General features: G+C 40.6%; 1 protein-coding gene across 1 annotated transcript; it reads right to left on the reverse strand.

Annotated features, from left to right (window-relative positions):
• Window positions 1-1,835: 1,835 nt before the first annotated feature.
• On the reverse strand, window positions 1,836-8,414 carry LOC137260680 (rhodopsin, G0-coupled-like). Its single transcript, XM_067798274.1, has 3 exons — window positions 8,072-8,414; window positions 6,700-7,052; window positions 1,836-2,093 (listed from the first exon to the last, which is right to left on the reverse strand). Exons 1-3 carry the CDS (start codon window positions 8,412-8,414, stop codon window positions 1,836-1,838), a joined length of 954 nt encoding a protein of 317 aa, XP_067654375.1.
• Window positions 8,415-18,215: the final 9,801 nt, after the last annotated feature.

The raw sequence follows: 18,215 nt of genomic DNA on the forward strand, positions 1-18,215 counted from the left end.
TGTATGTCTTAAGAAAGAAATGTAAGTACATTCATGCTCATAAAATATCATATGAAAGACTTCTTTTTGTTGTGATGTTGAGTGAACATTTGCGGACTATCCTACAAGGCAATACGCTCTTCAAATAATAAAAAAAAACCCCGCATAGGTGATTTCTTTAAATATTGGATTCATGCAACTGCGGCGAAAATAAGACTTTTTCTTTCCAAAACGTCATATTTGAGTGATCGTAAAGGCTCGAGTGCCAAAACGTGGCAATTGTAAATGTTCCCACTGTTTTAGAAGCGTTTGAAGAAATGTTCTCCAACACGTCACATAGAAAACATTCAAAGTAAAATGCAGTACAAGTGAAAGGGAAAGCACGCAGTATCGATCACTATATGAAGGCAAACGTTGTGTTTAATTTTGTCATTCGACTGAAAAAGATGAAATCATAATACCGCGACTAAGTGCCACCAATCGAAACATTGGCAGCCTTGAACGTGGGTATGCACAGTCAACAATTGTCCGACATTCAAAGGTAATAAGAGCACCATATCTCGCCTGTGGAGCCATTTCCTGCAGACCGTTCCGCCAAAGATTGTCCCAGAAGCGGACCCAAGACAGGAACCGCTTCATCCGGGTTGCTCACTTGAGTCATCGTCTTGCACAATGTATCCTTGGTTTGAGAAGACCAGACTGTCAGAAATCGATTGCGTGACGTAGGGATTCGATCAAGAAGGCCAGTTGTCGTCCATGTTTTGAGAGACTTCCATTGGTGTGGTGTTGTTGAGTCAGGAGCTATGACCTTAAAAACTGAATCCGATTTCGTCTTCACCGGCGAGATAGCGGACTGCGTGTTAACAGTCGGAGAAATGTACGTCTTGGCCCCTGATTGCGTTTGACAAGTCGACAGATTCGGGAGAAGGGACACTGTGTGTATGAGATGTCCAGCACACAAACATCTGATTTAGTGGTGCTTCAAGGGAATTTGTGCGTCACTTGTTTCCAATTATGGACCGACAGAGGCACTTGTTCCAGCATGACAACGCTACTACACATGCAACACGCATCACGGTCCGCTACCGTGCATGACAACACTACTACACATGCAACACGCATCACGGTCCGCTACCGTGCATGACAACACTACTACACATGCAACACGCATCACGGTCCGCTACCGTGCATGACAACACTACTACACATGCAACACGCATCACGGTCCGCTACCGTGCATGACAACACTACTACACATGCAACACGCATCACGGTCCGCTACCGTGTATGACAACACTACTACACATGCAACACGCATCACGCGTGGTCCGCTACCGTGCATGACAACACTACTACACATGCAACACGCATCACGGTCCGCTACCGTGCATGACAACACTACTACACATGCAACACGCATCACGGTCCGCTACCGTGCATGACAACACTACTACACATGCAACACGCATCACGGTCCGCTACCGTGCATGACAACACTACTTGCCATTGAAATTACATGTTACTCTTAAGCTATGGCAATAACAAAAAACAAACAAGAAATTGTTTTTGTTGTGATGTTGAGTTAACATTTACGGACTATCCTGCAAAGACAATACACTCTTCATAAAGGAAAAGCATAGTTGGTTTTTTCGACTCATGTACCAGCGGCAAAAATAAGACATTTCCTCTCCAAAGCGTTATATTTAAGTGACCGTAAAGGGCTCCAGTACCAAAATGCGGCAATTTTAACTGAAATTACATAAGACAATTGTTCTTAATCTATGGCAATAAATTCTAAAAATGGTTCATGTGTTTTGTGATTTTCTAAAGAGTGTATGTTACTGGCAGTAAACGTTTTACCCGAGTGGACGCATTTCTTGGCCGCTTCTTGGAGGTGGATCTTTTCCTCGAGGAAACAGTGCCATCACATGTCGCTTGAAGGTCGGATGAGTCATGAAGTACAGAAAGGGGTTGAGAGTACACGTGAACTTAGCAAACATGGTTGGCCATGTGGTGATCCAGTTAGGGAGATTAGGGTTATAAACCGACCATACGCAAACGAAGGCATAAGGCGACCAGAGGATGATGAAGGTCACTGTTAAAAGCACACTCATCTGGAGAAAACAAAAAAAAATATAATAAATTACTTATGAGAGCATATAGTCTACATCGTGCAAACTGATAACATCTACTTTACTGCTGTTTAATGCCAGCAATATTCCAGCTATATGGCGGTGGTCTGTAACTAACTTAATCTGGGACAGCCAACCAGGATCAACAGCATGAGGATCTATCTATACAACTGGGAACCGATGACATCCGTCTACCAAGTCAGCGAGCCTGACCACCCGATACCGTTAGTCGCCGCTTACGACAAGCCTGGGACCCATGGATAGGATTGAGAGGACCAAATCCATTCCGGATTTTCACGGTCTGAACAATTACTGGCATGAATCAGTATATATACCTATGTGAAAATTTGAAAGCTGATCCAATCCTTGACGAATGATATGCCTTTTTGTTTAAAGTCCAATGGCGAAACGGTCTGAAAATAATCGAGTGAGTCTATAGTCTAAGAATACTAACCACACGACCCGATAGCTCGCCTGTCAGTACCACAATCCATTCGCATGGAATCGAAAGTTAATTGATATCAGATCCGATAAACACAAAACAGGTAAATCAATTCAATTTGAACATTGCGCCAAGTTAATCAGCAAAACCTTCCAAAACGGTAACTACGAGGTGAGGTCGACAGGATTTGAGAACTTCTCGTATAAAGTAGTGTATGTCTCTTCTAGTTCCCACAATAACAATGCTTTTTTGTGAGGTGTTGAAACTTTCACAAGTATATGATATATGATCAATGCATGCAGTACTGCCAGTGGCATAGCTGTCTCATAACTTTAGGTAGTGAGTTCTCCAAACCTCTTCGACCTCCCCTCGTAATTATTCTTCTGAGAAGGACACATGAATCCATAGCAATTTAACTTGATCAAGGACACAAACATGTTCAGTTTATTAGCGAGTCATTGTAAGTATTCCTCGTTAATCTACAATCGTGACTACTTCCAGTGAAGAGGAAATCAACATGGATGTACTCTGCCTCTAAGGAATAGACGTGCATCCTCGGCACCTTACGTCCATCCTCAATTACCTCCCATATCTGATAACGACGGAGCCTAGTTCACCTGATCACAATCAACACCCACAAAATAGGAAGAGGCCAATTAATGCCAAAAATATTTTTGAGTCCGGCATATACATGTTTCAACATTTCAACTGATTGAGGACTAATTCTTACAACGAGAAACCTTTACTCCAAGTAAAGAAAAGATTTATTATGTGTACAACATTGACTTTTAATCCCAGAAATACAGTTATTGTAGTAAGGTGTTTTTATGTGTTCTAAGTAGCCGCAAAGTTCTGAACATCGGTCGGCGGTCGAGAAAATAACAACCTCCCAAAACTAATAAAGACGTAATTATGTGAATGTTCTTGATTGGAGTTCTCATTTATTGTACTTCTTGTAATTCGTTTTGTCGCGTTCCTTAGACTTGTAACAGCGACTAACATTTTATATGACGAATTTTTACGTGTTAAAGTTTATTTTCTAATAAAATGAGAAAGGTCTATCTGGCGATAAGAAAGACAGAAAATGTTGCCCTGAGACAATACAACTATTATTCCCGGACATTTCTTACCCAGAGCTAAGTAATCTAGCCTTGTCTAGGCACTCTAGCATTAAATAGGACTGGTCCTTTTAGTCCTTCTCTAGCAGCATGGCGATTTTGATGAAGGGGCAAGTGTTATAGAGATTAATAGTCTTTGAAGAGATTAGTACTAAGATACTGTCATTGGAAAGATTAATGTTATGGTAATGTAATTGAATTGAACATATTAATATTATGGTAGTGTCATTGAAGAGATCAATATTTTTATAATGTTATTGATAAGATTGGCGTTATGATATTGACACTGCTGAGATAATGATAATGCCATTGAAGAGATTTATATTATGATAATGTCACTGAAGATATTAATATTATGATAATGTCATTTAAGAGATTAGTATTATGCCAATGTAATTAAAGAGATCAATAGTATTACAATGTTATTCATGAGATTAATGTTATGATAATGACACTGAAGAGATCAACATTATTGTAATGCCACCGAAGACAATTATTATCATTACTATTACTATTATAATGTCATTGAAGAGATTAACATTATTATAATGCTACTGAAGAGATTAAGATTATTATAATGAAATTGAAGAGATTAATATTATGATAATGTCACTCAAGGGATTGGTGGTGAATGCCCAAAAGGGAAAATCGAACTCTAACAAGACATTAAGTAAACTTCACCTCACCTCATCCTCACCTCATCCACACCTCATCCGCACCTCACATCACCCGCAATTCACCTAACCAGCAATTCAGTTCATCCCCTATCCCTTTGTCATAAAATGAACTGTGTATTTAATACGATAATTATGGTATGGCGTTCAGAGAAACAGTTTCGGGAACACGTCTAGAGCTACAAGATTGTAGGGGTAGCCTAGTGGTTAAAGCGTCGGTCATCACGCTGAAGACCCCGATTCGATTTCTCACCTGGGCACAATGTGCGAAGCCCCCTTCTGGTGTCTCCACCGTGATATCCCTGCAATACTGCTAAAAGCAACGTAAAACTACACTCCTCCAATCACTCACCCACTCAGTCGCACCAAGATTGTATAACTAGATTTACAACTGACTGATCGATAATCCTACATTGTATGTGTTTGTGGGAAGTTTTACTGACTGAATAAGAAATGGCAAGGAAACTAATCTCCATCGGATAAAGAAGGAAGTTGTGTGTTTTCAGAATTGTAAAAAGTTTATATTTGTTGCATTAAACACTTACATGTGATTGTTCTTTTTGTTAATGAAGATGGTGAAATGGATTAATGATACCACGATGTTTCTTTGATATTTAGGTTGTACCAAACGTGATGAAAGGGTTGTGCTTTGCATCTTAACCACACAAAGTGACACAGTTTGAAAACCTACATTCTGTCACTTGTTTCAAGTGTAACGCCATTATCTTCGATTCGATCTTTTTTCTTCCTCATCTATTTAACACCAACTTGCAAATGTACTCTGTCCAGGGAAAAAAAACCCTTCGATTCGGTGCATTTCATACCTCGCACTGTCTCGTTCGTGACAGACGTACGTCATAAAACGTTGACTTAACAAAGAAGTCGAGTGACACCCTGGAAGCGCAGCGGCATCCCTCTAGTTAACTCAACATCAAGATAACACACAACGTTGTGGGAAGGTGGTTGGTTCGTAACGTTACGAAACAACGTCAGTATTACGTCATTTTAACCTTTTGTCACTTTGTAATAACAACGTTGCAAACTTGCGTTGAGATCACGTTATGGGCTCCTCACAACGTTATAACAACGTTTCTTATAACATGTATTATGCTTTCTTAAAGTTATTATAACATATCATTTTATCACAGCGTAATAACAACGTTGCACATTTTCGTTGAGATCACGTTATGCTGTGGGATCCTCACAACGTTGTAACAACGTTTCTTATTGTTTTATGCAAAACCTTTCACTTATTATTACAGTTTCAGAAAACACACGACCGCAGCAACATGCAAATTGACGGATAAACATTGAAGTGAATGTCTGCTGAGAGTCTTATGCATTGTTCATAATTGGGAGAACTATTCACTATCAAAATTAAATAGAACCTTAAGACAATGTGAAAAACGTAAGCATCAAAAGTCCAGGAAGTTTCGAGAACATGAGATTGTTAGCTGGGCAAAAACGATGGAGAAACGTTTGATTTTGTTATGACACACATATGTCACAAGTAGTCGGTCTGACAACCCTTGCTTATTTAGGACAAAGAATGGCCTCCAGCAGTTAATGCTGCTCGGAAGAGATGACTGAAGTAATCGATTGGTCAGGTTCCCTGAATGCCCAGCATACTACCAAGAATATCTACTGCGGCGGGCGACGTTAAACAGCAAACGACTAAACAAACTGATCACACAGTAACGACTATCGCACGCATGCATAGTAAAACTAAAGGTTCTATTTTAAACGTATCCTATTAAACACATAGGTAACAAAATCAGACCTTTCATTGAACTTTATTGAAAGTATATTTCAATCTGTGTGACCCTGTTGGAAAAAGAGTAAGAAAATAAGGTGTTACGCAACCTTTTAGCAACATTCAATGGAAATCACACACTGTAACGAATCAGGGTTGTTGCCGTGAGAAGCGAACGCTTTAACCACAAGGATATACGTTAGACAGCCTTTAGACAACCCAAGAGCATAGGGTTCTGGGGCGGCAAAGGCGAGGCAACTCCGCACTACCAATTTCAATTCCACAATCCGTATTCCCTTACCTGTGAATATGTGTGTTCTAGTTAAACGCTTTTAGATATTTAGATATATTCGTAGTGTGGGGTAGTGTGGTAGGTTTGCTTTTAGTAATGCTCTGTGTTCCATCAATATCACGTTGGGGCACTCCAGAAATGGGCTCCACACATTGTACCCATATGGGGAATTGAATCCAGGTCTTCGGCTCGACAGGCGAACGCTGTGATCACTAGGCTACCGCACCGCTCCATATACACATGAAGCAGATTGAAAAAGACAAGCTGTTTTGACAAAATGGAACGGGGAATATGGAAACCGGAACTTACAAGGCTTGATTTCCTCTCCATCTGAACACGTCGCAGACACATGGAATCAGAGTTGCATATTCCTCCAATAGTGAAGTGCTTGAGCCTGGAGTGGACCTCCTTGGCCTTCATCGCGATCTTGTAGTAGCAGTAAGCGATGATGAGGATGTGGACGATGTAGCAGTAAATGATAAGGCACCATGTATAGGCCACAGCTCCGGATTCCTTGTCATCCCAGTCTATGCTGCAGGAGGTCCCGAAGGGTTCGTAAGTGTAGGCGCTCCACCCAAGAAGCGGCGGGACAGTCCATAAAAGGGAGTACAGCCACAGGAATATTATCACTTTTATCGTCACGGACCGGGTGAGGCGGTGAACTAAAGGTCAACATATGAGTTTAGAATATTCATTTTGCCTGTGACACCATTAAGACATCCATGGAAATAGAATATAGAGGTCGATTATGTACTACCAATCAAAAGTTTCTACTCGTTGAAAACACTCACTCTGTTTTTTGTATGTTTATGATGAATTTCTCATGGGTTAACCACTGCAAACCTTTCACGAGAATCATGCTTCAAATTGCTGTAAAGCATATGCAAATATCGTGCATGTGAACATTTTGGTGTAAAGGTTTGTCAAGAATTCGCCAAATGTCACTAGGTTTCATCATTTATCGAACTCATAACAATAATCTTTTTAACGTTAAAAATTAAGTGTTGCGAACAATACAACATTTCATGTGTAAACAGTACTTATGAATAGTATGGAATATTTGCAAAATCTTGTTTAGAACTATAGTCTGAAGAATGTTGATACTGTCCACTTACACTAGAGAGTGTTAACCTTTGATGCGTGGTTTAATATATTGATGTATGACAGATGACAATGAAGTGAGTGTGTGAGTGGGTGCCTTTGTGAGTGAATGAGTGGTTGCTTACGTGAGTGTGTAAATGGTTGCGCAGGTGAATGTGTGAGCGGTTGCGTACGTGAGTGAGTGAGTGATTGAGTGAGTGGTTGCTTAAGGAAGTGGATGGGTGAGTGTGAATGACTTATTCCGTGTGTGAGTGGTCGCGTGTGTGAGTGCATGTTGGCAACCTTCCAACATTTCCTTCAGGTTGAAGCAGGAAACACAAATAACGTATTTACACATTGAACATATCAGAAACAGACACTGGGTGTGAATTATAACAGGAACTACTCACGTAATATTAACAATATCTATATTCAAAGGAAATCTGAGAGCACCTGAACATTTTTCATATGACTGTCTCTATTCGGACACACATCAATTACAATTTCTGACGTTTTTCAATTTGTTTGGGGTGAGTTGTCCTTACCGTTACTTCATCATATCATAATTATGTTTAAGATATAAAACTATCAAAATCCTTACCATCGCCCGGCATACACACTGAAATAAAACGGTAGACACTCAAACACGCCAGGGTGTTCATATCGGTCTGTGCCAGGGTGAAGGTCATGAACCCTTGAATGATGCATCCCACTTTCCCGTATAGGTATCGGCCGGCATAATTGGACGAGGTTGTTAGAGGGTAGCCAAACAGAGAGATGCCCAAGTCGGAGATCACTAGGTTTAGAAGCAGCTGATTGTGGGGATTCTTCCTCAACTTCTTGTGCTTGCAGAATACCACCAGCACACACACGTTGCCGATCGTTGCTAGTAATCCTGAAATAAAGTAAGGTACATTTGACAAGGCCTGGATGTCCAACGACATGCTGTTGAATATCGTTGCTAGCAATCCTGAAACACAGTATGGTACATTTGACAAGGGGTGGGGTCATCGTGAATGTCCAGCACCAACCCCTTGAATATCGTTGCTAGCAATCCTGAAATACAGTATGGTACATTTGACAAGGGGTGGGGGTCATCGTGAATGTCCAGCACCAACCCCTTGAATATCGTTGCTAGCAATCCTGAAATACAGTATGGTACATTTGACAAGGGGTGGGGTCATCGTGAATGGCCAACACCGATACGTTGCTGATCGTTTGAAGTAACCCTGAAACAGAGAAAGGTAAATTCAGCTGGACGTGAAGTCATCCCAAATATGTCTTCCTTCATGGTCAGCTTGCTGACCTCTGTGGCCAAATGGTCCCAGTTAATATTGATTGCCAACGTAGTCATACGCGGGTATTAAACATATTTGAGGTGATCTGACTTCTATCGAATAGAATTTAGTGTCATTAATAAATGAGCAAAGAGCGATGTATCTAGGAAATTGCTATAGGATCGAATTGGGGTTTTGCCCTTCCACCATTAACTAAATTTGATGGACCAGCAGTTGTCTGATTATATTTTATCGATCTTTTGCATGAAGGCGTGTTTGGATGTTCAATATGTTGCGTAAAAACAGAAACTTACTAATGAGAGTGAGATCTTTTTCAAAGTTGTTAATACTGATACAAAGAAAAATGTGTTAATGATGTTGGTGTTCTGATGGTTATTCTCACTTAATGGATGCGAAAAAACAAAGGGATCGTATTCTCACAAAGGCCATTATCACAAAATTAATAATAAACATAGATATAGCTCACAGAAGAGCTGACATCTCTGTTTGTTAGTCATATCATTGGTAGCTAAAATGTCAAACATTTAAAGACGAGAGAGAGTCGATAAATGTTAGATTCTATTGGTATCAAAATGCCACTGATATGATTTTACCTATATATTTCTACATGAGTGAAACATGCTGGTTTGCCAAGTGAAAACAGGATGACCTTATGTGTGTACGTTGCATTGAATATGGACCTTTCCGTCTCAACTTTCTGGACTCGATGCATTTTTACAGAATTAATAGTTTTAAAAGATATCACAAGAGCAATGAGGGAAATGTACACAGAGATGACTGCGGGGTATAAGAGATGACTGCGTGGTGTCAGAGATGACTGCTTGGTGAAAGGGGGTGATTGTGCGGTGAAAGAGATACCTGCGTGGTATGAGAGATGGCTCTGTGGTATAAGAGATGACGTTCTCATAAAACAGATGAGTGCGTAGTGTAAAAGATGACTGCGTGGTGTGAGAGATAAAGTTTCATAAATGTTGACATGGTAAAAATGATGACAAAATGTCAGATATGATGATAACGTATCATAAATAGTGACATAGTTTTCTTTGGGAAGAGCGGTTTCTTAATTCTCCAACCTCGTTTTTAACTGAATTTACGAGTCTGCTAAAAGTATCATTGGCCATGGAATTGCATTTAAATGAGATTATCACTAAAAGGTTTTGAGTAGCACTCGCGCAATGTAGATGATTTTCACATCAGTTATTGAAACTGGAAGGAATTATTATAATTATTTTATAAACTGTATAGATAGATGATAGAATATGTTTGCAGTGCGATGAAGGTTATATTGAGGAAGAATACTTACAAAGTAGAAACGATGGTAAGCGAACGTCATAAATAGTGACATGGTATAAATGATGATAACGTGTCATAAATAGTTACACATTAAAAATGATGACAACGTGTCAGATATGATGACAACGTATCATATATAGTGACATGGTATAAATGCTGATAACGTGTCATAAATAGTAACACATTAAAAATGATGATAACGTGTCATATATGATGACAACGTATCATATATAGTAACATGGTATAAATGATGACAACGTGTCATATATGATGACAACGTATCATATATAGTGACATGGTATAAATGCTGATAACGTATCATAAATAGTAACACATTAAAAATGATGATAACGTGTCATATATGATGACAACGTATCATAAATAGTGACATGGTATAAATGATGATAACGTGTCATAAATAGTAACACATTAAAAATGATGATAACGTGTCATATATGATGACAACGTATCATAAATAGTGACATGGTATAAATGATGACAACGTGTCATATATGATGATAACGTATCATAAATAGTGGCATACGTTTATATGACGACAACGTGTCATAGACGGGTTAGACACAGTACTCTTTTTGGTGAGCCACTCACCTAATCGTTAGCATGCAAAGTCATCGATCTAACCAACCCGCAACCGGGGTTCCCATGAGTGTGTAACGCTAAATAAAGTATATGTTATATTTGACCATTTTCTAAATTGCATTATGTTTTCAAAACCTGCTATTTCTGCTTCAAGGCGAGAGACTGAGAACCCTGAGCTTGTCTTAAGAATTCTGAAGCCTTGTGAAGCTACAGTATGGTGAAGCTATTTGCGTGTTCAGTATAGTACCAACTCTCTCGTCATCTAGCGGAAGAACACTGTGTTACAAAATACTCCTGTAAAGGGTTATCATGTATCAGATCAAGAATGAGGACTATTTTATAGATATACAACTTCTTTATTCTGTTTAGGCGACGTTTCCACATACGTGTAAATTCTAATGTTGTTGTCAATTGGCATTTGAAAAACGAACATGTGTAATAACGCGGTAAACGCTAATAAACTGCGACAAATTGTAATAACTGCCATGAAGTGTAATAAAATACGTCATTGCCTATTATGCAAGGAAACATTCACAATGTTAAAATGTGAGATTAAGCTTTAAAGAAAGCACAAACCGGACATTGAAGACATGGTACCGAAAATTGTAAACAAACTGTAACAAATTGTAATAGCATCTCTCGCTCCTTCTAATTTCCAAATAAAATCGAGTATCAGTCTCTGTTCATGTTCATCATGGTCACATCACAACACTGACATGTTAACCCCCAGGCCCCTTAACACCAGATTCAAAGAACACTTGTCCTTTATGAACAAACAAGACTAGAAATCCGCCACATCTGAACATTTTCCCCCAAACCAAGATCACTACATCGTATGGGAAGCCACCAACGTTCTGTCTACCAATAAAAGCAACACCTGGTGACAGAGGAAACTGCCAGGATTCTGTTCTTTCCTAAGAAAGTGTAATCCCAAATATAACACGTTAAACCACAAGCCACTGATATCAAGAGAAGCCAGCCATCATGAACCTCAACCAGGAAATCCACCTGCTCAGCGCCTCATTTCTAATTAAATACATAACAGATTGTCGCGATAAAGAAATAATTCAAAAGTCTAGACAGTTGTTCATAGAAATGTCAAAATACTCTCCTAAAACAAAGGCATAAGCTGTATATATTACAGGTACACTAAACGTGTTCTATATTTTTGTCGCCCCAGCGAGTGTGACATTTAATCTGAGTCTGATATCTCTATTGGTGGCAGGCAAATACACCTTTGAATAAGTATGTCACAACATTCATATATATCATTTTACTGGGTATATCACAAACAACATTTAACATTGTCAGTGCTGCACAGTAAGCGTAATCGTCATTCTGAGCCTGAGGTGGCAAAACATGTCGAAAGTATCGTTGAAATGCGTCACAAACGATATCAGATACCTACTCAACTAATGCACTCTGGCATACGTCCAGTTTTCTGTTCTCAGTTTCTTGCTGGCGTGAACATCAGCTAACTCTACAGGGCAGGTATAGAATTTCCCAACAGAAACAAGTTGAGTTGGTCTCTACGTCACATTGACATTATTCTAGACATAAAGACATAAAGATCAAGTTTGCATTTATTTCCGTTCTGTGTCCATGGTCTCAGCAACATTGGTTTCATAAACATATATCTTCATTTCGCTACTGTTTCAAAACAGAAAATGTCATAGCACCAAACTCGAAAGCAAAACAATTTCTTATTCTTTATACAAAGCTACAGTTTATGATACAGATCAACTTCCCTCAGGTAATTTACGATCAGATGTCCCTCACACGAGAAAACAGATCATTCAGAGTTACCGCAACATAATGGGAACTCCTTGCAGTCAAAAAGTCCACACAATCAAGCAAAATATGCTTGATGGTGAATACTTCATCGCAAGAGACGCACACTGGAGGTCCATCCCCATCCTTTTTCAACAGATAGTTATAAGTAAAACTGCTGTGGTCAATACCACATTGTCGTAAAACTACTTCATCACGTCTGGATTGACAACCCACGCAGGTATAACCAGTTGTTGGCTTTAGTTCATGAAGTTTATGTCTTCCTACCTGGGTGGCCCATCTTTTTTGTATAAGGTCCAGAGTATAACTTGTGATAGTGGGTTTGAAGTCACTGTACGGGATCAGAAGTGGAGAAATGGATCTGTAAAGAGCTACTTTTGAGGCAGCATCCGCCTTTCTGTTACCTGCTATGCCAACGTGACCTGGCAACCAGCAGAGGACGATGTCACATTGGCCAATTGTAAAGTTCTAAAATATTTAGGAAGATAGGGTGACTTCAGGAACATTCTGAAGTGCTTGAAGGCAAGATAATGAATCTGTGAAAAACGATGCAGTTTCACCAGTGGTTTTGGTGTTTAGTATAAGTCAGAGCTGTGAAGACAGCATTGTCCTCAGCAGTGAATGTGTAACTGTTGTCTGGGATACTAGAGGAGACAGTCTTGGATCCAGTGACTGTAGCACTGGCAACTTGGCCATCATCCTTGGATCCGTCTGTGAAAATGGATCTATGGGTGTTATATTCGGAACGTAGATGGTTTTATTCCTTGTTGGAACTCCAAAGGGTTTGTGTGTCTGACTTTGTGAGTTTGGTGAGGGTAAGATCGATCTGTGACCTCACTATCTGCCAGGGTGGCAAAACAGAAACCGATAAGACGCTATGATATCGAGATCAACTTTAGCTGCAGATATGTGATGGAATCAGGCTTGGCACAGAACAGGTTTTCGTATAGAGGCAACATATGTCGTATTTGGGATTTCACTTTCTTAGTAAAGTACAAATTCTAGTACTTTCTAGTTGAGTCACATCCGGGATTCGAACCCGCACCCTCAGAGTCAGACACCTATTCCCCAGCACATAAAGTCAGCCACCTAGCCCGCTCAGCCACCACGACTTCCACAAAAATCCGAAATATGACATATGTTGCATTTGACCACTTTCTGAATAACATCGTGGCGTCAGCATCCACATGTAGACTGTCTACTGGACAGGTCCTAAGGCCTCCAAGCCAGAGCCTAAGGCCTTTATGGTGGATAGAATCTATTTTATCTAGATTGTTTTTGCAGGTTCCACCGTAGACAATGGATCCGTAATCCAGTTTAAAGAGAACCAGCGACCTGTGCAGGTGAAGGTGGGTAGTCTGATTACCTCCCCACTCTGTATTTGAAACACCTTTTAGTAAGTCGAGGGCCTTCAAACACTTTGTTTTCAAATAGTTTATGCGTGGCACGAGTGTCAGGTGACGATCAAATATGATTCCCAGGAATCTGGCCTCGTCTACAACCGAGATAGGTGTGCCATCCATAGACAGGTCTGCACAACTATAGTGAGGCTGTTAATTTTGATGCTGAAAAGGGTGACAGACAGGATGCGGCCTTGAGGGAAGCCCTGGACTTGATAGAAGTAATCAGACAACGTGGGAACGATCCGTACTTGAAATTTTCTGTTGTTCAACACTGGGATATGAACTTGGGTATTTTGCTTGTCAATCCAAATTCATGAACATCTTTTAAAATTTTAAGATACCATGTTTCCACGTTGTACCATATGCTTTTTCTAACTCGAAAAAGTTTCTTTCTGAAACCACAGTGGAGGTCACTTATTTGTTTCCAAGTACCAAATTAATCGATGGCTGACCATGTGTTGGATGGTTTTACAAACACAGTGGGGTTCCAGTGACAGAAAAAAGATAAGTGTTTGAACCATAGTTGAAGATGCATAAATCATTATTTGAGAGAAAATGTTCAAGGACCTTTCACTTGTTGTTTGTACTCCCCTATGGGGGGTTATGACCGTTCATGTCGCCCATGATTATGCAGGGCTTCGGCACTTGATCATACAAGCTATAAAGATTTGAAAGGAGGACACTTGAGGATGAGGGAAGATGAACATAGTGTAAACCCTATATTCAGAGTGATGAGGATAGCGACAGTTTGTAAGGTGGGTGTTTAGTGGAACAGGGCTGTGGACGATGCCCTGCATGATCAGGATAGATAGATAGATAGATAGATAGATAGATAGATAGATAGATAGATAGATAGATAGATAGATAGATAGATAGATAGATAGATAGATAGATAGCTGGTTTAAAATCTTGGATCAATAACTGCAGTTTATGAAATGTGTTCTTAAGTCCTCTGCAATTCCACAGAATCATGTTTTGTGGATTCATGGTTCCTCCACTTGTGATATGTCAAGTGACCGTGTGGAGTGACCTCCGTATGATGGCGGTGATCAAGAAAGTATGCATGATCAGGTGTAGGCTTGTGATCAAGTATGGACGTGGGTACAGGTATATGCTTGTGATCAAGTATGTATGTGGCTACAGGTATATGCTTGTGATCAAGTATGTACGTGGCTACAGGTATATGGTTGTGATCAAGTATGTATGTACAGGTGCATGCTTGTGTTCAAGCATCTATGTATCTATGTCATCACTTTTGATTGATATATTGCTTGATTAACGAAAAATGATTACGTTGATTTCTTCTTTCTTCCGATCCCTTTCACGATGATTGCATACATGTACCTCTAACGTTACCATGGTAATTCCGGTTACAGCAATATCATTGTCGCACACAACATATGTTGGATTAGAATTCAAAATGTTGGCGAGGAAACTGCCATTTCTTGAGCAGAATATAGCTGTTAATAAGCATTAGATTTGAAACTGAAATTGCCTTTATTACTACGCGCATGCTCTGGTGTATTAACATTGGGTCATATCCTGAACGCATGCTGACGTGTTGTTATTGTTGAATTTAATCCTACTATTCTTAAAAATTGTTTTATTATTTAGTAACAAATTATTAAAAATCATACACTTACCTATTACAGTGAGATAAATAGCTGTCCCAAGATATCCAGCAGGTGACAAAGGGCGAATCTTGTTTTCCAGAATTAGCCTGTCCCATTCCGAAATGTTCACCGAAAGATTTAATTCGTTGGTGGTTTGATCACCACTGCCGCCAGAGCCGCTGCATACATATCCAGAAGTTGTAACCATTGGTACCTGGAGATATACCGCACTTATGTGGACACACCAAGGTGTCCGAGAGCTTGTATGCGTTCCTTAACGAGGAGGCTCATTACCACAACATACAGGTTCCACGATGAGACGGAATCACGTCAAGCTCAGTCTGTTAATGAGAGCCGCATGGATCTTGTGGACCGCTAATACGGACAGGTGAGGTGGCAGCGTCTCCAATGAAGCCAAATAAGCTAGGATCTGCGTTCCTATTTGTTGGCCTACGTTCACAAGTCTCGATCGTTTACAGTGATTTAGACTTGATGATAATTCCTTCGCAGGGGAGATCAAAAGATCAGCTCCTTATATCTTGGTTAAAATTATATTTAACAAAGAAGTTCGCCTAGAATAGAATAACGCAATGTTCATTTGTTAATAGAATGGGTATTTGTATCTTTCCTCGAGATACAGTCACCAGGGGGTACGTTGTTCATTCAACGGTTATCCCCCGCAGCTGCTGTCATGTTAATGGATGAAGAGTTTCCCGGCTATAGTCTGTTTTTAGAGAGAATTTGTCACCTATAGTCTCATTTGGAGTACAGGAGCTCTTGACAGACTGAGTTCGAACTTATCAATTACACAAGGCACCAATTTCTTTTGAGTGATCTCGATTTCTGGTAACAAATTTGAGTGAACTCGAACTATATTCGCTAAATTAAGTGAAGCTTATTCAATTGATCACTTCTGTCATTACGTCTGTAAATAATACATGTAGACATGGTTCCGTCATTGCAAAATAACAAAGGTGAAGTTCACTTCAAGGGAAGGTATGTCTTCAGTTACCATTTTCTCATTTTCTAAATTTTATCATGAAGAGAAAAATAAGCAAAACTGTTGAATTGCTGAAATAAAAAATCGAGATGAAGTTATATTGTGTACTTTGATATGCTGAAACCGACTAGTTAATGCCCTACTGTTTAAGAGATTATCGGTAATCAGTGAAGTTGTATGTAGAACAAAAGCGTACGGCGAAACAGGAAACACCGGATCTGACACTACCGATCGCTAGCTACCCCAAAGCGATGAGGAGAAGAAAACCAAGGAATGGTTATATAAGTTTTTTAAGTCACCATAGCTCGTTTTCTAAATATTGTTCGTTGACTTGATCGTCAGTGTTTTGTGACTCTGGTGACAGTGCAGAGTGGTGTGGGAAGGCAGGGGAAGTGGTGTGGCGGGATGGTGGTCATGACATCTGGTGTGTAGAGTGAGTGGGTGTGTTAGCTGTCGTAGCAATTGGTGTGTGTAAGTAAGTGGGTGTGTTAGCTGTCATGGTAATTGGTGTGTGTAAGTGAGTGGGTGTGTTAGCTGTCGTAGCAGTTGGTGTGTAGAGTGAGTGGGTGTGTTAGTTGTCACGGATTGGTGTGTGTGAGTGGGTGTGTTAGTTGTCGTGGCAATTGGTGTGTGAGAGTGGGTGGGTGCGTTAGTTGTGACAATTGGTGTGTGGGAGTAAGTGGGCGTGTAAGTTGTCATGGCAATTGGTGTGTGGGAGTGAGTGGGTGTGTTGGGTGAGTGGGTGAGTTAATGCTTGTTAATAATAATAATTGCTTTGTATAGACTCTATTTCCAGCTATATGCATCTTCTAAATAGTGCTTTATACGTTAGGAGTTATTTTGTTACAGGTTAGCCAGTAGTCGAGAAAAGAAATGTTTTGACTTTTCTTTTAAGAGTTGGGAGAGAGTCACTGTTTCTGGTGTCAAAGAGGAACTGAGAATGCTCGATTCCCAGACTTTGTTGGTGTTGATGGAACAACCAGTGGCTCCTTCTTGACAGAACGTAGGGTTCTGGGTGGGTGTTAGACCAATAGCGGGTCCTTTAAGCAAGTAGGCAATGAGTCTACACAGAAACCGTTGCACATCAAGACGAATAACTTGAAACTGACCCGATGTCCAATGGGCAACCAGTGGAAATCTCTCAGAATTGGAGTTGAAGTGTGTCTGTGTGTGACGGTGGAGTTGATGCTGGGTTTGACGGCAATATATCTGTCTGTCTGTCTGTCTGTCTGTCTGTCTGTCTGTCTGTCTGTCTGTCTGTCTGTCTGCCTGCCTGCCTGCCTGCCTGCCTGTCTGTCTGTCTGCCTGCCTGCCTGCCTGCCTGCCTGCCTGCCTGCCTGCCTGCCTGCCTGCCTGCCTGCCTGCCTGCCTGCCTGCCTGCCTGTCCGTCCGTCCGTCCGTCCGTCCGTCCGTCCGTCCGTCCGTCCGTCCGTCCGTCCGTCCGTCTGTCTGTCTGTCTGTCTGTCTGTCGTGTGTGACGGTGGAGTTGATGCTGGGTTTGACGGCAATATATCTGTCTGTCTGTCTGTCTGTCTGTCTGTCTGTCTGTCTGTCTGTCTGTCTGTCTGTCTGTCCGTCCGTCCGTCCGTCCGTCCGTCCGTCCGTCCGTCCGTCCGTCCGTCCGTCCGTCCGTCCGTCTGTCTGTCTGTCTGTCTGTCTGTCGGCCGGACCAGTCGGTCGATCGGTCGGTCGGTACGGACTGACGGTAAAGTTGTCAAAAACATTACTGAAACGTTTTGATTCTCAG

Source organism: Haliotis asinina, chromosome 14 (genome assembly GCF_037392515.1).
Source record: "Haliotis asinina isolate JCU_RB_2024 chromosome 14, JCU_Hal_asi_v2, whole genome shotgun sequence".
Lineage (NCBI taxonomy): Eukaryota > Metazoa > Mollusca > Gastropoda > Lepetellida > Haliotidae > Haliotis > Haliotis asinina.